The sequence below is a fragment of the Epargyreus clarus genome, unplaced genomic scaffold (genome assembly GCF_041222505.1).
Source record: "Epargyreus clarus isolate Ecla_fem2 unplaced genomic scaffold, WU_Ecla_fem_2.2 ptg000024l, whole genome shotgun sequence".
In the NCBI taxonomy this organism is placed as follows: Eukaryota; Metazoa; Arthropoda; class Insecta; order Lepidoptera; family Hesperiidae; genus Epargyreus; species Epargyreus clarus.
In genome coordinates, this window is record NW_027332231.1 from 7,508,887 (window position 1) to 7,530,406 (window position 21,520).

General features: G+C 33.0%; 2 protein-coding genes across 3 annotated transcripts; one reads left to right on the top strand and one right to left on the bottom strand.

Moving 5' to 3' along the window:
* Nucleotides 1-300: 300 nt before the first annotated feature.
* On the bottom strand, nucleotides 301-19,937 carry LOC140752352 (uncharacterized). 2 transcript variants are annotated; one of them, XM_073086615.1, is made up of 7 exons: nucleotides 18,769-19,937; nucleotides 4,966-5,237; nucleotides 4,692-4,721; nucleotides 3,480-3,693; nucleotides 2,395-2,541; nucleotides 1,749-1,886; nucleotides 301-1,433 (listed from the first exon to the last, which is right to left on the bottom strand). In XM_073086615.1, the coding sequence occupies exons 2-7, from the start codon at nucleotides 5,228-5,230 to the stop codon at nucleotides 1,358-1,360; spliced, it is 870 nt and encodes a 289-aa protein (XP_072942716.1). In that variant the 5' UTR covers nucleotides 5,231-5,237; nucleotides 18,769-19,937; the 3' UTR covers nucleotides 301-1,357. The 2 variants fall into 2 exon arrangements, with proteins under 2 accessions (XP_072942716.1, XP_072942717.1); XM_073086616.1 differs by lacking the exon at nucleotides 4,692-4,721 and having other exon boundaries at nucleotides 18,769-19,801.
* Nucleotides 5,471-7,390, top strand: LOC140752551 (uncharacterized). Its single transcript, XM_073086889.1, has one exon. The coding sequence runs from the start codon at nucleotides 5,471-5,473 to the stop codon at nucleotides 7,388-7,390; it is 1,920 nt and encodes a 639-aa protein (XP_072942990.1).
* Nucleotides 19,938-21,520: the final 1,583 nt, after the last annotated feature.

Sequence of the window (21,520 nt, forward strand, 5' to 3'; positions counted from 1 at the left end):
TTAGCGCTACTACTTCCTTGTGGAATTATTGCAATAGGTGGCGCCTTTTCTATTTCTACGGTAATTTCCGTTTCAATTCAATTTGAATTCAATATTATCATATCCTATTTATTATTAAAGAAATAAATTGTAGTATAATTCTTATGTATGTTATGAAGGGGAAATTTTAACATCGCTTGTTCGAACCATATACTAATTTTGTTTCTTTCTTATTCTAATTATTAGCTTAAATTAATATGCACTAGTATATCAATTTTAGAACATTATATATGCATGTATAAATGTATAAATAAAGAGAAGTTAAATAAAAAAATAACTTTATTTATATATTAACACTATGAACAATTTCACAAAAGCACTAGCTAAATCCTAATAGGACTTCTTAGATTAAAAATGCAACAATTTAGTCGGTTTACTAAATCCCAGTTATCTGCATCCTTTCTCCAACCATATAAAAATAATAGAATCTTATTTAAATTAGATAGAAATAAGTGAAGTTAATAAAATAATGGAGAGTTAGAAATTTGGATAGACGCAACTGGAATTGTATAAACCGATCGATAACAATAAAAATAAGAAATACAAGTTGTGTAAAGGTAGTAACTTAAATAAAACCATTGTCATGAACTACATACCATAATATTAATATATTGCTGACACTTACAATCATAGTAACCTTTGTTATTTTATGGAAAATATTATATAAATACTATATCATCAGATCTGAGTAGTGTGGTTTTGGTTTAAATTTGGTCCGTAGGTAAATCTCGTAGGGAGCGACTAAGGAATTCAAGGGAAACGAACGGCAGCAGATTCTTTCTGCTAAGTAGCAGATTCTTTACTCGTCTAATGCAATCACTAACATACCCAGGAAATCGCCATGATCTGATCGAGAGGTATACCAAATACCATTAAAAAGTTAAATATTGTTTGTGTAATTAAATGTATCCAATATATTTACACATTGCTGAGTCAATATCAATATTATTGCATGTGGCATAAAGTTTGAACAATAAATAAATTAAGTAAGAAAACAATTTACAAAAGTCAACAAAATAAAGTGCGAACCTATCGATTCAGACGCAGAGCTTCAAATCGACTATCATTTGACTTTCAACTAAGCTTTAGGTATTCAATGGCACTTAAACATTAAATAGTTGTTTTCAGTAACACTTGCTATCATTTCCATTACTTAACAAATGTAAGTATTGAAAATAGAAGCATGTGTTATCAAACACGCATTTATTACATTTATTTTTTACTGTAGAGACTAAATTTCGTTCGACTTTGGTTGGGAACTACCACTACATTTGGGATACATGCTTCCTCACACTTTATCTACGTGTGAATTCGCTTCCTACATCGCCTGCGTTTCTATTTCATTTTTGTTCAAGCTTTCCTCTTGTCTTCGGTGTAATTCCTCTGCTTCTTTTCTGTAATATATGTAATCTTATATTCGTTTATAAATATAAACCTAAGCTACCACGTTCATTCAGTAAAACACTTAAAAGATTAGCTTGAATGCTTAAGTTGTTCATCATTCATCTCTTCTTTGCAAACTTTATTACTAATTTTTATATTCAACTGTAAGTGGGAAATAAAGAGATATATTCCATTCTAGTCTATTTAATTGACTGTACAACAAAATAATATGTTCAGATATAATTATAATTCTTGCTTAAATAGCAATAGAAAAATAGTAAATAACTAATAATTTATCGCAATTGTGCATAAAAAGATAGACTTACGTGTACTTATTAGGAGATGGTAGGAAAATGCTCTTTGGGCAAAGCCTATAATATGGCCAGCACTCTCCATCAGATTCTCCAGCGCGTTGAGCGTCCACGTACTCTTGCAATAAGTCTGCATATGGCGATTTGCTTGGACTGTGAAGTAAAATATAAAAGATTTTTTTAAACAATTTCTACATTCATTATCAAATACAAAGATTTTGTTTGTTTCAAATGATATGTAACAAATCATGTGTGAATGTATGTATGTCTCATTCTGAGGCACGTTCATTATGTGGTAGCCCAAGCGGCTTGACGGATCTTAAAATATGAGGTGTCGTTGAATTTGTTTAAATTGTAAGAGTAACATAGGATATATTTTAAGCAGTTGGGTTTTTTGTTTTTAAAATAATTGTATAAATTGAATTTAAAAATGATGTATTGGTGACTTTAAGTCTGTTTGGTCCAAAGATTAAAGAAACTTGTCATTCAAAGAATAGTAAAGTAAACCGTTTTAGTTTTCCTGTTTTCACATTAGCATTAGAGTAAGCGGTAATTTTATCGTTGAGTCAGTACGCGCAGGAGCTATTTACTACTTTCACCACAAAACTAACTTGTGTTAAATGTGCATGTGATTAGGTCATCCTAGATTGAGGATGCTTACCTAAAGAACAACTTCATAACTTCACCGATGAAACCAAAGTTTGTGAGAGGGTGCGCGTGTATTTCGCAGATGGCTCTTAAGAGACACTCTCTGCCTTCTAATCCAAAATTTGCTAGAAGATCCTCCGCGATACCGTATAGTAGAGCTCTGTAAAAAAGTATTCCTGAGTTATTTGGGAATCTGTTATGCTATTGTCCGAAGAACTTGCAGTTATCATAAGTGATTCTTACTTGTGTATGTTCTTGTGTAAAGTACGCATATTTACACAAATATGATTTAATCTACCTAGACATTGAGTCTTATCTGATTTAAGAAAAAGACAAAATTTCGTCTTTTTTATGAACGTACCTAGCCACATTATCATACACAACGTGCCTAGGTTTTAGTTCGCAAATGCGTATACTGTTATGTCCTTCATATACAAATTATATAACAATTAAAGGTTTTCGAAACACCGAAAGAATTTAAACGTAATTTATTCAGTGTATTCCTTTAGCGATGTCTAAACGTAGGTCGTGAGCCGAATTCCCAGTGCGTTATTGCCCGAAGGTGAAAGTTATACACTTGAATTTAGTGCCATATCGCTATCCTTGTGGGTATGTAATATATAAATTGAACAAGGCTTAGTGTGTGGCCCTACTGCGATGGGACAGATGTTTCATACAATTCTTTCGACAATAATTGAATTTTTTACTCCTCCACTTTACGACTACGTAGGAAGTTATTTACGAGGTGATTACCAGCAGCCTGTTCCAAATTTGTTACTTTTTAGTGTCATGGACACTTTAAACGTAATTTAATACCTGTTATGATATTTGAGGCACGGAAAGTGTTAAATTCACTTTTTGCCTTACTTTGGACAGGGCATGGTAAGGTTTTTTGTGAATCACAAGAATAAAACTTTTACGTTATTCTGAAACACAATATACTACTTCTTAACTTATTTACCGATGTGAGAGTTTATTTACGATTATCTCATCTTCTTAGGCTTCAATATTTAGACATTTTCTTTACTGTAAATATTATTTCCTCTACCCCATATTACCCAATTTCTATATTTTATAAAGCATTTTTTAATTACTCACCTTTCACCTCCGTGAAATCTATCAAGGACTACCTTCTCTACCTCTTCCGGTATCGTTGTCCGGGTGGACCGTTTCCCTCGTCTGTGGTCCAGGTACTGGCCTATATACTCCGCCATGACCGATGCCGCTGCGTTTCCCATGGATCGTGCGAATATTGGAGGTAGATCTCCATAGGGATTCTCATTATCAGTCAGCCCCAGTTTATCGAAGTCGACTGGAATTGTTTGGGAAGCAAGTCTTATTATTGTAGTTTGGGATAAGTTAGTAAAGTCGGTTTTGATCATTTATTCATTGGATTTATTGAAATCGTAGGATGTTTGGGTTACTGTCTATAACAAATTATTACCACTGACTATCGGGGTTATACTGCAAATCTGACGTGCATTCCCAGAATTGGTAGATGCACAGCCGTGCGGCTAGATATGACTTAAATATTAAAACAAAAGTGCTTAAGGATTCTTCTCTAAAATCGGTAAATCATTTTGAATCCTCTAGTATTGATCCGGCATTATCGTTTACAGTGGATTTATTTTCAAAGCTTTCAGTAATAATAAAAGTGAATGTGATTTGAACGTATGAATGGTTGATGTTGTCTATTCAATGCATATGATCAAGAAACCGAGTACAACCTTTACATTAGTCAGTCAGTTATACGTAACTACAAGTCACTAGTATTTACATTATTACAGTATGTTACCTAATGGCAATATAATGGCCTCGAGATGAATGTACCGTTATTATAATTTATTACCACATACTATGAAAGTCGCTTCGATTGTGGACAGTCATTTAACTGTTAGAGCTTTCGATCCTCAATCAAGTTGCTAGACTTGGTTTTCAATAAACTTATCTACTGATAAATGATTATAATTATTAAACAAATTTGTAATGCCATATTATACCATAATATTACGTCGGTAACTACCTTTGTCTTCTAATTAAGGCAAAAGTTTGAGAGTTGTCGATGTGAAATTTGAATTTGAATGAAAACGACATTAAAAATATGAAACAAGTTATAACTACTAGTTACTACTACATTTTTGTCTATAGTTACAGTACTAACTACGAATGAGACTAAAATTACTTGTACATGTTTTATCTATACTTAAGTAGTACGCTAAATACCTACATACTAAAGTGAATGTTATTGTGTTAAGATCTATACTAATATCTTTTCTTTCTACTGGATTCTTTGAACCTGATAATACTGACTTTTAAATTCCACTTCGTAAGTCAATTTACCTGTAAAATTATGAATATATAACAGTAAGAATAAACTTACATATTTTAAACAGTGCAAAACCTATTTAGAAATAGAAATTTTATTCTAATTTCAACGCGAATATTATTTTTAACAACGATTCTAATACATTTATATAAAAACGAGTAGCATCGTTCAAAATCGGTGGGCTTTGGCTCATATCTGCAAAATTCATTTTTACGTCCTTACAAACAATATTCGTAATTAAGTTAATAAGATACTTACTCGTAAAGGGAAAACTGACAGTCATGTTAGAAAGAAACCCTTTAGGTGGATGCCTGACAAAAGGCATCGATAGAGACGGCGTGATAGCCATCGTAGTCCCGGGGGGTAATGCTAAACGGCCATCATTAGTTATCCACAATATCCTCTTCTGTCTCGAGTGAGGAATGTTTTCTTTAGCCACCTTCTCGTCGCTCTTCGGTGACGCCATCGGCAGGAACGCGAAGAGTGCTATGCTGAGTAGGACGCGCGGTATTGGAGTCTCCATCGCCAACCTGAACGATAAGATTGTTTTAATTTTATTGAAACTTATAAATAAAACAAGTAAGTAAAATTATTGAGTTTGTAAGGCCTTCCCACAATTATTTAAAAAACAAGATTTGACAGAAACAAATTATCATATACACAAAGTTATGTCACATAGTGTAACTGTTATAATACATGTATGAATTATTGGATTTTTAGAATAATATTTTTACATATTGTGTGAATTAACAATTGTAGCACAATGAACGTACAACCGTGCAATCATATTCGTATACGTGACGGGGAGGGATACGAAAAGAACATAGAAACACTTATAAAATTAATTGAAAATCAATTCAAAACAGATTTTACATCATTGCCAAATTGGAAAGACTTGTTAAAAAACATAGGCGATAAAAAACAAGAATATGAAAGTAAAATTAAAAGTGCAAACCGTCGTAAATTGTTTATCATTGATAAATTGCATGTACAAAATTTTAGGCCGTCCCCATTCATACTTACTGATAATCTTGCAAGAACAGCTTATTTATGGAAAGATATTGAATTGGAACATAAAAAAAGAAAAGAATATCCAAAACTGGATGCACCATCGGGTTTTGAGGAAATAACGGAAATTACGGGTGAAATAAGTGACATGAATTTAACAGCTCATCCTAATTCAGAAATACATCAATCTACAGATATAAAACCAATCACACAAGCAACTCCCGTGGAAATAGAAACCAGTGTATCCCATTTGCCAGTTAATATATGCACCAATCCACATAAACTTATTTCCCCACTGAAATCGGAATTTAGCGTGCTGAATATACAACAAAAAGAACCGCATGAACATTTTTCAATTCCAGGAAGCCAGGAAAAGGAAGGATTGTTAATAAATCAAACAAAATGTATTGTATGTAAGCCATCTACGATTAAGATTGATAGCAACATTTTGAAAAAACAAGTTATTAAATTTGTTTTGACAAATTCTTGCACTGATGCTTTGTATGTGCGATTTAAAAGTATCTCAGATAAATATCCTTTTAAAAGAGCTAATATTTATCCCGAAACTGCTGTAAAGTTATGTCCAGGCTTGTCAGTGGTATATAAATTTGTTTTCAAATTAAAACCAAACATTGATAATTATAAAATGTACATATATTTTCGTATCGGCCACAATGTAATCTCCAGTGCTCCTGAAGATATTTTAAACATTCCTGTTTATTTAAAACCATCAGCACAAGATAAAATTATATTTGTTACAGAAACTGTTAACATATGTCCAGTTTATTCTTGGCAAATTAATGTTAATTGTAACTTCCCACATGAAAACTTAGATATTTATATCCTTGATGATAATTCTTATAATATGCACATAAAGAAACGAGTGGTCGATTTTATTGAGGAAAGACAGTTGCGTAACTTTTCGATTGATGTTACTGGAGTTAATACCGACAGTTTGTTACAAAAAATGGAAGATGATGATATTGAAACGCAAAGCTTATTAATGAGTACATCAAAAAAAGAAGATTTGGACAATATGGAATGCATGAGCATAACTGGAGTTATTTCTCTAGTAGTAGAAGATATTGTTAATCTTGCACTTGATACCTTTATATTTGAAAGAACGTTTCTGTATCTAATCCCCTTTTCCAAATCTTCACTTTCCGTACTATTTTCTAAAGCTGAGCATGAAGGATATCATCAGTGCTACTATGATTTAGAATTTTTTAATCCAGACACAGATTTTTTAATTAGGACGAAAACAATCAAAGTTTTTGCAGAGGCATTATCTCATCCCGTCCAAATACATCCTAAAATATTGGATATGTCAGAATCGCCCATAAACTTTGGGTTTCGTGAAGATTATTTTGTCGTCACTAATACTCACAAAGTTTTTCTTGTTAGGTTGAAAATTAAAGTAACAAAGAAGATGAGACAACTTTTTCAAATTAATCCCATGGAATTGACTATTCCTTGTAGCTCTAGTGCCAATTTTGTTGTGAGAGCATGTTGTAAAAAGCTTACTAATGGAGAAAATAGGCATGATTTAGTGCATTTTACTATCAAAATAATTGTATCAGGCCACAAATCTATTTATAGAAATGTGCCTCCAATTTTCTATGAAATTGTTATCCCTTGCGCGGCAGAGTTTGAGAAAATCTATGGTAACAACTAGAAGTAAAAACAAATTATTTAACAATTTGTAAGGTTTATTTTTATTTTGTAGAAAAATATACACTGCTTGTTGTTGCTACACTGATATTTTATTATTGAAACCAACACTATTATCAACTTTATTCAAATACTACCTTCTCTTATATCATTTTTATCTTTGCGATAGTAAGTAATAGTATCATCATTCAACATGTGATAAATAAAACAACATTTTATTAAGAACAAAACAATGATGTTACCTATATTAATTTCAAAGGCTGAATGAATAGCCATCATAAAAAACGCATCATCAGCAATAAAACAAGTAAACAGCAATCACTTGATATTGTAGCGTAATAAAAATTGTGCGCAGTGAAGTTTCCCAAGGAATGCCGTCCGGCAGAGGACGCAAGGATCAAACCTGTTGACTTGACCGACTTATATGTGTTACAGGTCAAGTGAGTTGATTGCGTACCGCATAATATTCCAGTTCAGACCTACAGGTCACATGGGAACCGGTTTGATACGACAATCGATTATAAATCAAAGTAAACAGCGATAACGCTGATTGTGTTCGCACATCGAACGATCATATCATTCTTGACGCGACTGTAGTGTAATGTTCGATAAATCTTGTTGCTAGCAATGGCGTAATAACCGTGATTGGTTCAGCAGGTTTGCAGCGGAGTTAATGAAATTACCTATTAGATGGATATATCTTTAGTTTAGAATCTATGCTAAGATTGTTGCGTTTAAGTTGTATAGGCCATAGCACAGACATAAGTTGGTGAAGAGGATTTCAAACAATAAGTAATTAGCAAAGATGTATTTTTCAAATGTCTGTTAAATTGTTATATGTAGAGGCTCGCATAGAGTCAGATGAAAACGACAGATGTAAATTGATAGATTAATATACTTCGATATTCGTATATCGTCTTCGAAATAATTATGGAGAGTATGAAAAAACTTTTTAAATTGAATTATTTAAAAATATATAACGTGCCTTTTTATACAAAAACTCACAATGGACCATTTTTGTTCTGTAATTTATAAATAGTATAGACCGCGTAAAGCTGTTAGTCCGCTCTGAATAAAGAAATGAAACGCGTCGCCATAGCAAATTGTATGACTACACCTCGCAACAACTTCAGAGCGGACTAGCAGTTTGGCGCGAACTATACCACCTTTAAATTTGCCGCTTCGTCTTAAGCTAAATTTTCAAAACCACCTCTATTCCATGAACTAGTGTTTATGTAGGAACTGTGTTTATGTGCTTTAACAATATAAATAAGCGTCGGTTCAAACACCTAATTTCAATGATAATAGGTATACCTTCAACATTAGTCTCAAATATGTAAGCTACGCTAATAACCGTTACACCTGTACTGTATTGTTTTCCAAAAACAATCGTCCAGCCAGTCACGAATGCATTTTAGAATTTTGAACTTAGTTTGCCCATATTCATATGATAATTAAATGCGTAAAATCTTTAAAAAATGTTAACGCAAATATTGATATTCATGACTTTTGAATTGTGTTGTTTTAAGCTGTAGACAAGGAAATCATATAGACTCCTCATGCATGAGATTATTTATAGCATTTCGTTACTCAAATTGGTGTTATGTAAAGCCAATGTTACGTTGACAACAATTATTATTTTAATTTAATTTTAATTAGTTATTAAGTACATTTCATTGCTGAGAAAGGGTCTCTTTTCACAACCGGAGAAGATATAAAGCATACTCTACCATACTAATTATTGGGAACTTGAGTCATAGTGAACTACCATTCGCGGTCCTAGGTCGCACAAGTCAACCTTACATTAATACGACCATCAAAAAATATGAATAAAACTATTACTTTAGTTAAAATAATAACTTGTCGACGAGGCTTAACGATTACTCTCAAACGACGGCTTCGGATGTCCGCACAGAACTGCATATGAAAACTCAACCTTTGATTTCAAGCTTGCCCCTAGACCGCGCTCAGCGATACTATACGATACTTAACATTGAAGATCAATCTCAATTTACACTAGCCGTAGAGTTACACGCGCTTCACTTAGAAATTACTGGTAATTTTATAGAGCGCTTGTCTAAGTCAATCTGAATGCAGTCTAAGCCAAGCATCATATGGGCTATGTCGTTGCATATGCAGAGTATTCAAAAAATTACATGTAGAATTAGAAGTCTATTTGCTTCCAACTTCGATGATTGATACAAAAGTAGTTTTCGACGTAAAGGTTATGCCATAGAAAGTCATTACTCTCGTAAGAAAAGTAGCACTCATTGACCCTAAGCGTTAACCCCTAATAATATTTGTTAAGCGCAATATTACATAGAAGAATATTGTTGCAGTATATATTTTCTGGTGAAGACTTTTGTAATGGTGATCATGGAAGCAAATAATTTGTTTCATTTATAAAATTAAAATATTTGATTGAAATTAAACTAAAACTGAATATAAGTAGTAGGTGATAGATAGAGAAGTAAGTTATCAAATGACGTCAACTATTTTTAAGAACCTTCATATAAACATGACGTAGAGATTTTAACATTATTCAACAATTTAGTTGTGTTGTTCATCTTTAATATTAGATTTCTAATTTACGGTGAAAATGACTCCTAGAAATTATTGGGTAGGTATATGTAGCAAAAACATTTTTTTTTCCTAAAAAAATAGGAAAACGTTTTAGACGAATTTCCACTTGCAAATAAATTTATATTTAATTTCCGGGCTATAGCGGCTACAGAAGTAGCAACCAATCAATTTTCTAATCGATTCCCTTTTACGTCGATGTCGTAAACCCACTTATCATTCCAACAACGCGTATAGGAATCGATTTGTGTATACTTATATAGCAATGTCACTTGAGAATCGATAAAGAATCGATTTATTTCGGAGTGTAATCACGAAATCGCTTGCTTGGTATGCGTTCCGGACGTTGCTTTCACGCTGCAAAAACATGCGCACATTATTTAAAAAAATCTCAGGAGTAGCTATGTAGTGGTGCAATTTAAAATTGTGTAAATACCTAAGTTTCTTTACTATATCATCGTTCATCGTTACACTAACTGGTATAAGGTAAAACCCTTCATGGTTCGACTTAGCAGACACACCTCTGTATGCCTTAAAACAGCGGTGCTTCTGTTCTGAATTGAAGGGTGTGATTAGGGAGAGATTTGCAAAAAGAGTTCCGTCTTAGCCCTTAGCTGTAGAGACGCATGTATTACGGACTTTGGATAGGAGTCCAATCAGCCTTTGAGCCTTTCAATTAACCTTACTTTACTAAATATCATCTACTAAACTACTTTACTATAGGTACTAAACCCAACACACCATAATTGAACAATAAACCCAAACAATAATTTCAGCACATTATAAAATGCTTTTTAAAATGTTAGTATGATATAAATATTTGTGAATATTAATGAATTATGTGTGTACTAATAGAACATCTATTTGCGAATTCCAACTTCCAACACATGTACAATACATAGCAAATAGATTTTTAATTATATATTCTTTGTACGTGTGTACTCCTAAATTCGTGACCTGCATTCGATACTAATACATATGTATGTATTTAACTATTGATAAAAATCAATACTACCAATACCTTCTTGCCTGCAAATTTGGCTATGCTTGCGAAATAAGTAACCCACTTGTAACATTCGAAATTTCGCGTGTTTGAATGAATATTAATGTCCCTTCCGACTTTTGAAAAATTCATTGTAATTTTCATCCGGTTTGAATTCGAAAAATTTAACTTACTTATTTTTATATATCCACCGGATTTTTTTAATTGTTGTCATGTAAGAAAATACTGTAGGATCTTCCTTAAGTATGTAGATGAAATATAAAAACCTCAAAAATATCCAGATCCTTATAAACTGGTAAGTATGGATTCCTTCTCACCAATGGACTACAAGACTCCACAAACGGCGGTGATTATTATAGTATGTAATGTAAATGTAATACAATAAAATTATTTCTTCGACCAGTTTACAAGTTTTATTATTCCCGCCATAGATTAGTAAAGATACTTCGCCGCCTTGAAATTGAATGCAGCCGCAAATGGCTTATTATAGTAAGTTCTTTTTTTGAATTCTTGACAAATAAAAACATTTTTAGAGAAAATTTACGAATAAATAACTAATACTGCGTAATTTTCATGATAATTAAATAATTTATAATAATAATTGCAAATATTTTAGGGACATTTTAGCACGGAGACGTGGCAAAATTTTTTTACGCAACTGTTTCAATTCTCAAAACTGGGTACATTTTCTTGTTAGGAGTGAGTAATCTTTACTAATCTATGATTCCCGCGTAAAATACAACTCTCCCGCCAAGAGCGTTCTTTTTCTTTTTTTTTGTGCTAATGCATAATCGTGTAACGCATACAGCCAAGGACTATAATTATGAATGAGCACTTATTACTATAAAAATAGTGCATCATGAAAATAACACAAAATAATTAATTTTAATTAAAATAATGCTATCATCTGCATATATTTGTAACAAATGGGACTAATGAATGAAGAATTATATGTATTGAACACAAATCGTGGTCATTTAGTCCTCAGGGGCAAAGAGTCCTTGGTGGTGCTCATGTAGGCCATTGTTACTAGATAAGGGCGAATACAAATACCTATGGGGCGCAATGAATAGTGACCCCTTGTTTTAAGTGAACGGCGTGCTCATTAAATTTTCTGTTCCATTTCATAAAAAGTGCTCGTTCATAAACACATACAAGGAAAAAAATAACACAGTGAAAATATTAAAGAAACCAACAATTTACATAATAATCGAACAATATCTACATATAATCTGTAACATCATTTAAGAATATACCTTCGTCTACAGACATTGAGCGTCTCAGGCCCATACCGTGGCAGACAAAATAGTTTTTTTCTATAGAAACAATGTGTTTTAACGTATTTATTTACCGTAACATTCCGCGTAGATATAGGCTATAGCTGACAATATATAGAAAAATATGATTTTGTCAAACACGGACCGTGTCTGATGCGTTTAATGTCTGTACCCTTACCAGGAGTTTTTTACGTTTCGACAAATATGACTGTTTTGGTATTTATTTACGTATTGGCCCATACCATTTCCTAGTTCTGACACGATCCGCTAGGGGCGCTGATTGGAATTTGTATGGGCAAATACGTAAACAAATACCAAAAGAGTCATATTTGTCGAAACGTAAAAACTCCTGGTAAGGCTACTGAACATATGTGTAAATGAGGCATACATTCATAAGAAATGGATCTTGTCTTTTATCAGCGAATGCTTCTTACAACCATTGAAAATGTAATTGGCTTTTCCGTCGAAAAATGTTATATGTCGCGAGCAATAAGCAAATGAAGCGGCAAACTTCCGTCAGATGCAATTATTAACATAACGAACGTGTAATATTAAGCATTGCACATATTTTATCACGGTCTAATGAATTCGGCGGGCTGTTGATGACTTATATAAATTCTAATTATATAATGACACATTTCATGTAAAAAGAACTTGAATTGAAGAAATTGAGGCGTCCTTTCCGATCGGAATTATGAACGGAATTCTTATTTTAAAATTATTTTCATCTGTGTGGCGAAAGAGTCAACAACCTCAAATAAAATAAAACATGGGTTAATTTAGATTTGTTGCATAGTAATATAATTTTATTGATTGCTTCCTATACTTAAAAAGTGAAAAAAAAAAACAGTTAAGACTAGGAAAATTAGAATAAAACTACTTCTGAATAGTCCTCTATATTGATAGTATGTCTACACTTATAATAGAGTACAAATTAGAAACCACTTTTGTCCATGGATGAAAAGTATTTTATATCAAATATACTCGTAGAATATTAAAAAATTATAACTCGCTAGGTATTTTATATTCATGATCTCAGACCATGCCAATTTTAAGTATTTAAATCATAGATTTTACGAGCTAATTTTACGCTTTACGAGCATACAAGTTCCCTGTTTTTTAACTCTATAACATGGATTTCCGCAAATAACTCAAAATACTATTAATACCATATTCGTATGGTAAAGTAATATATGCATTTGACAGTCACGCGGCATCAAGTGAGAGATCAGGTCAGCGGCTTCGGTGGCGCCTGCATAAATAATTTCTAGCACGCATTGAATGTGCATGTTGCACGTGCATCTTATCCGCCGCATGCATGTGTTAACATTCGATGTTTAAATATTTATCTTGAATCATTACTACATTGCTAATAAGCAATCACTTAGCTTAACATAAAATTTTAGGTGTTAATGTCGCAGCATTAGTTCCGGCTTCGATTCTCGGTCAGGTACTAAGTGACATAGCTATTTGTTCATCTGAGATTTAATAGACTTGTGTTTGTATGACAGCCATAAAACAGATTCCTACTATGGAGCTATGAACGTAAATTGATTATTTTATTATTGGAATAATACTTAACTCTATGTAGCTCTACCGCGTGTTATTCTGAATGAAACATTATGTAGCGATTGAACAACAATGTACACAACAGTATTTACACAGACTAATTATAATTGCTATATTATTGCCAACGGTAATATCATCATCATCATCATCATCAACCCATTACTGTCCCACTGCTGGTCACGGGTCTTCTCTCAGAATGAGAAGGATTAGGCCATAGTCCACCGCGCCGGCCAAGTGCGTATTGGTCTATTGGCGTATTGGTCGTACACTTCACATACCTTTGAGATTTTTTTTATAAATCTCTCAGGTATGCAGGTTTCCTCACGATGTTTTCCTTCACCGTTTAAGCAAGTGATAATTAATTTCTACGGTAATATAACTTCTCTCAATTGATTATATTATTATCTATTAGTATTACTATATTATGAAGACGTAGAAAAATTAAAACTAAAAGTAGAATTTTAATGCAACTAAGACAATGCATTATATCTCTTATAAGAGTGAGTAATAAACGGAGAAATATGTCTACTTCTAAAAATAAAATAGAATATTTAAAGTCCGCAAAATTGAAAACAATGTCACAACTGTATATTTTTAAATGGTTTCAAGTAAAGCCATGTTACGGTACCACAAGTCGTTTTCGAAAGAACAAAACCTCATAAATGACCTCTGGAAATTCTAGATTATATCTCTAACATATTGTAAAGTTGGAAGTTGGTCGCCATCTCAACACATCATCGTCTATATGGGTTATTGTTTTAACTTGTGGTCTCCTTGTTATTTGTGGACGAACACTTAGCACAGATCATTTATATGGTGTTCAGCTACTTTCCAAGGCATTTATTATAGCTAAACTGGAATTTCTCTAAGAATGAAATTAAGGTTTGTTTAAGTTAAAGTGCTTTCTAAATTCTTATTCTACTTTGAGAAAACGCTACCCTAACAAGTGTGTCCAAAAAGCCTTGTTGCAAAGAATACTAAAAATGTTACAAACGATACATATAAGGTACAATAATGTTTTAGAAACGTTTCCAAAATTTCGGAGAGGTAAAAGAAGCTTATGCAGCGTACAAGTCGCCAAATTTAATCAAATCGAAATTTAATGTCATAGTGTTAAAATGAAGTACAAAAATAAATAAATGACTAGATCTTCACAGTGACCCTTATTTTTTTATAAACTTAGGTAGTAGTTTATGACCTAACGAAGAAGTCACTGTAACGATTGGACATTTGTGTTAGTATATAGGAATCCTACCAAAATACCATTGCAGAAACATGAAGAATATTGCAGAAGCATGAAGAAACCAAACGTGAAAATGAATCGTCATGATAACTCTCTCAATGGCAATCCTTAATAATTTCCAAATACTGAAATAATATGGAAACACTCATTACTACTAAATAGGTACTGCTAAATCGAAAATGTTCTCAATTTCGTATAAGTGCAATGATTATTTTTCATAAATTTATTTAATTACCTTTCCTTTCATTTCAGTATGAGTTTTTACGTTTTACAAAAAAATGACTGTTATGGAATTTGTTTACGTATTTGCCTATACATTTCCAATCAGCGCCCCTGGCGGATTGTATCAGAACTACGTAAACAAAAACAAAAACAGACTCATACTAAGGGTACAGTTTGAAATCGGAAATATGAGAAGCGTAGTGATGTAACCGCATTTTCCGGAGTTCTACAATATGCCGGTCACAGTGTTGACAATAACAGAGAACAAAGGCCCATGAATGGTTCGACAAAATCTAGATTCCAACTATAGTAAGTGGCGAGATGGTCGACAAATGGCGTCGTTTCATCTGCCAAATGCGTTATTGTTTTAACTTGCGGACTCTGCGGTGTTCTAGTAGCAGGGCTGGGTGGAAATTATTCATATATTACAGACTAATTTAATATTTTATTTTTCTTAAATTTTAATACTTTCCTTAAAATAAATAATTAATAATTTACTTCTTACTACTTATTGGCATAAAATGCACATACTTTAGAAACAATAACACTGAATAATTTAAAACAAGAACTAAAAAATGTTTTCTTTGACTTTTTATAAGATCTATGAAATGTTCTGATAAAAATAAAGAATAAGTTATGAAGAATAAGTTATGAAGTAGTTTCATACTGAAAAATTTGAAATGAAATTGAAACGTTGGCTATTTTAAATGAAACGTTATATTTGTGGAATAAATGAAATACAACATTCGACATGTATTAAGTATGGATGGACCCATCTACATTTTATTTATTTCAGCAATATTTGTCTAAATTATCGTCATAACTGTACTTTGCAATTATCTATATTATTAGGTACATGCAAATGTATCACATTTTTGGTTTAAATCTTCTATTGCCAACCCTTATTCTACAGCGTTGCGAACCTATGACCTTATTACTGTAGTTGTGGTTACCATGTGTACCTGTTTTTAGACCCCATAATAAACAACCGCAGAATTAAATTTAAATAATATTTGCATTTACTTGCCATTCGTATAGGCATAAAGCAGATGTTATTAGTAACTCGTTCGTATGTAAGCACATATTTTAAGCGAACAAATATTTTTTAAATTTACCATGATATTTTTTGTGTTATCCTATTCTTTGAGTTTCTAGTTTGAAGTTATTCAATAAGTAATAGGTACAATATTTTTTTATAACGCTGAAATAAGTGTGTCGTGGTTCCCTTAGAGTCGAATTATACAGATTAACATCCTTTTAATATTTTTACCTTTTTTACGAACGAGAAACCTTCAAAACCTTATACCCTTACCCATGCCATTACCCTTTCTTGTGGGAGCGAGTGACTCTATATAGGTATGTATATTTTCCCGTGTTTAGGCATAGATTAGTCAAGTCAAGATACTTCGCCGCCTTGAAATTGAATGAAGCCACAAATGGCTTATTTTAGTAAGTTCTTTTTTTGAATCCTTGACAAATAAAATCATTTTTAGAGAAAATTTACGAATAAATAACTAATTTACGTAATAATTACGTAATTTACGTAATAAATAAATAATTATTTCAAATATTTTAGGGACATTTTAGCACGGAGACGTGGCAAAACTTTTTTACGCAACTATTTCAATTCTCAAAACTGGGTTCATTTTCTTGTTAGGCGTAAGTAATCTTTACTAATCTATGTGTTTAGGTTCATAATACTATTATTGACTAGTATATTACTAGTATTAAATTGTTACGTATTTACGAGTGATAGTAAATACGCACTAAATAATAGTAATAAATAATAAATGATGTTGTGGTTATCAAAGTTAATTTGCATTCTATAGCGTCTTATAATATTACAAATAATTACCGTTACCTGTGTCTGTTACTTGTGTGTGTCTGTTTTAATGTTTAGTGTTATAGAGAACAGTGTCTACACGTTCCTGTATTAATGGAATTTGCAAACGGCATAATATTTTCATAACATAATGTTCTACAAAATGATTCTCTATCCCTTAAGTGCTATGGATCTGTGACTTAGAATTTGTCAATGAAGATTGTGATGAAATATCTACTAATGGAATCTAACCCAAAATGGAATCATACTATAAACTGTATGACTCTATCCTCTACTGTCACATTGTGTTTAGTCTGGTGGTATTATAGAAATATTATCCTACTATACTGACGGTTGGTATTGATTTTTTAGACTTCAAACACTTGAGATATTTTTACGCAACTCTCAGGCTTTTAGGTTTCGGATATGTACCTATATTTTGCTTCACCCTTTAAGCAAGTGAATTTCTAAATCACACATATTATCGAAAAATCAACAGCATGAAATTCAAACCGCGAACCCCAGCGTGAGACTGCGAATTCAAAATCTACCATTATTAAATACTTTTTACGTACACCCATTGCATACACGACCGCTTCCATTTCCGTTTTATTCATATGCACCTACATCTGTTAAATTTGGACCATATAATCAAGTTAATAACTTGTTCCGACGTTATGCAAGTTCGCACCCAAACATTAACGTTGTTAAGTAAATTAAGTGATAAAATTCGCCGAACATGTAAGAGCAACTGGTATTTTGTAATGCGTACTCGATTTAATTCAGGTGATACAGATATTATAAATATTTACGTTAATACCGGTAAGCGGTTTGTTTTGGTTAATAAATTCCATCGATATTGTAATATATCGATTAAACTCGTTCTGTTAAACATGCGTATTATTTTAGTGTTCGTTTTAGTTATTATTAAGATATTTAGTAGTAGATATAAGGATGCAAGTTGGCTAATTTATCGATTTTAATATAATATCTTTATGTGTGGTCTGAAATATCGCACAATCGATAATATCGATAATCCAAAGATTCTTGTATCTTACTTGAATATTTGACTTAATAATTACGCTGACAAATTTCAAAAATTTTTACCATCTTAGTTTTATTTCTAAATAAAATTTTCAATATCGAAATTTCAGTAAGTCAGCAAAATGGTTTTTTTATCGATATAAATATCGATATTTCTGTGTTATTATCAATATTTCGATTTATTGTTGCATTAACTAGTTCAAATGAACTTTTAACGTATCTAGTAACTTATTGTAGTTTTCATTTGAGAAGACTTAACTGCTGTACTCAGTAGTATTTTGTAGAACAAAACTAGTACGTACTCGCATGTAAACTACATACGAGCATGTGCTTGTTTCAAAACTTGTTTTGATGTTTAATTAAATGTCTCATGTCCTTATTGTGTCAAAAGTTTGCAAAAAAGAGTGCAACGTACTCTAAGTCATTCTTCAGAATATATTAGAAAAGAATCGCTAAAATGTTAGCAAATTGCAGGAACGTTAGAAAATATCTATTATTTAGGCCGTATCGCATTAACATTCAGAATATGTCAACAAGAATGCATGCGCTAATTGAAAAGATTAATGTTCTAACGGGTAGATTGAATTTAAAACAAGTAAAAGTAGAATATAATCAAACTCACCTGTGATTCACCTAGCAGGATTGAAATGTTCACGGAAGCGCACAAGGCAAGGTCCTTGTAATGCAACGCACTATCAATCACTTTGAACTGCGTCCTTCACGGGCGATCATCACAAGATGTATCAGCTGATTACAGTTCCGTTGCACACGATCTGTTGCTGTCGTTGCCAAAATTTCGCCAACTTTCGGGCACGCGCGCGCATAACAAACACTATTCCATGGAACTGTTGTCCTCCTTTGAAACAACCCGCGACAAATTTCCCCGTGCGTCCATCGGAGGTAACAAAATTTATGTGGCGCTTCCTCGTCCTTGCGTCTGTAAATTGCCCGACGATATCGATGACTTGGTATTCACTCGCCGCCGAAACTCTCTTCGCTAATTGCGATGCAAGGCGCGTCCTCCGCTTTCCTCTTTGTAAAACAATAGAGCGTCGACGCACCCCAGGGTGATAGGTTGGTCGTCATCGTAGCTGGTGTCCATTATGGTCGGGACGTCATAGGTCGAGCGTTAATAGCGGTGCGTATCGTGTTTCATGATTTTCGTAATGAGTGTCGGTTATATGGTTGCGAGCGGTGGCGCGGCTGTACCGGTATGGAATGGAGGCTCGCTCGGTATAGTCGTTCGACGTCGCCTCGCCAGTTGGCCACTGGGTTAGCGGTGTTCCTTTTCCTGCTTTGCTTCTTTAATGGGTAACACACTTTTGCACATCTGCTCCCCGTCCAATTAAAATTGTGCCGAAATACGATTTGTAATACAAGCTTTCGATTATGCTATCGTAATGAATAAAATATCTCCACATATTGATTCCGATTTCTGACTACCAATACTGGTCACGGCAAGCGTTTACGTATCAACTGCATTTTCTTTCGTTGCACTGAAAATAATAAATAGATGCCGAATGCAATTACCGCTCATCTCAATTCTCGGTGAGCAATCTAAATCTCCGCTGCTGTTCACGCAATGTAATGAAAGCGAAAAGTAAAATAAAGCAGTCTTACGACGTAACAACAGTTTGTATCAACAAGATAGAAAGATAAATACGATATTGTAACAACATAATTAGGTTGGAACATGTCGTGCGGGTCTTAAACGTAATTTCGTAATGCACGTAATTGACCCCAATAGTAAGAAAAGCGGAGGAAAACATAAATTGTACTTTAGATATGACGTTTTTTTAATGTGACGTAGCATGCAGTCCACCTGACGGTAAGTGGTACTGCCGCGGATAGACATTTGACATCAACCCCTGAGAAGAGCCCTTGAAGTTAGCCACAGTTGCGTTGCTACCCTTGAGGGCTAAGTTGGAACGTCTCGGATAAGTATGTCTCCTTTACCACACCCTTCAAAGCGGAGCCCAACAGCGCTTAACACTGCTGTTTAGTGGCAAACGTAGGTGGAGTAGAACTACTGACAGCTGACTGACGGGTTCTATCAGCTTCAATACACTACTCTATAGGTACACTACCAACGTTATACTATTTACTTCCTTACAATTAAACGATTCATTCAATGGAGTAACTAAGTCGTGACGTACGTTTATAGTTTTTATTGATTTGTAATTATGTAATTACAGTAAGTACACAATAACGAAAACGTATTATTCCTCATTGCATTTGTACGTTTGTGATATGCTACAACACCTATTAAGTTGAATGATTTAATGAATAAGAAATAGACTTAGTGATTATATGATTACAATTGTTACTTCCCACCGAGTGTACCTATAAGGCCGAGTCATTCGCTTATGCCACAGTATAAGGATCTATATGCGGTTTCTATCTCTCTTTTAAATATTGTCAAAGAAGGGCTTTTAGGCAAAATTAATTATTCATGATCCCTTAGAAATCCATAATTAGGTGTTCCCTAGAAAATGAGTGTTTACCGCATTAACCGCTTTTGGTACTTACCTTTATTAAAAGACGTTGCTACTTATCTGGTTAACCATCTGCGACTTTAAATGGAAAGGTAACAATACCTAGTGCTAATTTATTTGTTACAGAAAACACCAATCGATTTATATTCTAATAAGGATTATGCATTGCATTGTGTAGTGTTGTATATTTTAAAACCCCCCTCAGTTACGGATCATTCAAATATAACGTTAGCACCAGAGAGATGTCGGTTGTTATTTATTCCCTTATTTGTTGTGACATACGGGTCGCGGGATCTGGAATATGGTGGAATCAACAATATTTACTTATTATTTTTTATTTTTACAACAAACGTAGTCTATAATTCGAATGTTTATGTAAGCACTCATGTTTAAGTTAGTAAGTAAATCGACAAGGGGGAAGGAATTAAAAATAAATAATTCCAGTTTAAATAATATTTGACCGACCACTCACGACAAATTCACGACCAAACTGGAACATAAGTAGGTATGTATTTAGATATATTGGTATTAGGTGGTAGGTAAGTGGGTTTTGTTATAAAAATATTAAAACACAACATTCATACGTTAACTCAACATATATGGTAGTTGAAGTAGTGCACTTAACTTTATCTAGTTATATGAAGCAAATATATTACCTACTTTAAGGACAACCGGACCTTACTATGTTGCTGAGTTTTCCGGTTCATTTCTTGTACAGTTTTATTCTAACTTGCTTTACCCAAACGGCTTTAATATTTTCCTTATTATATTGTAGCACATATTTAACAGAGTTTACTTAGTTTATGTGTACATCTTAAACGTACGAACATAGGTACATATACTATCTAAGACTACCTATCGTTCATTATGTGATATCAA

Bases quoted from the DNA above. Each gene is read 5' to 3' on its own strand.
- LOC140752352 (XM_073086615.1), bottom strand. From the start codon at position 5,230: ATGGAGACTCCAATACCGCGCGTCCTACTCAGCATAGCACTCTTCGCG. The intron at 4,722-4,965 runs GTAAGTATCTTA...ATAATTTTACAG, and splicing joins TGTCAGTTTTCCCTTTACGA to GTAAATTGACTTACGAAGTG. The intron at 1,887-2,394 runs GTAAGCATCCTC...TTTACTTCACAG, and splicing joins GTTATGAAGTTGTTCTTTAG to TCCAAGCAAATCGCCATATG.
- LOC140752551 (XM_073086889.1), top strand. From the start codon at position 5,471: ATGAACGTACAACCGTGCAATCATATTCGTATACGTGACGGGGAGGGA.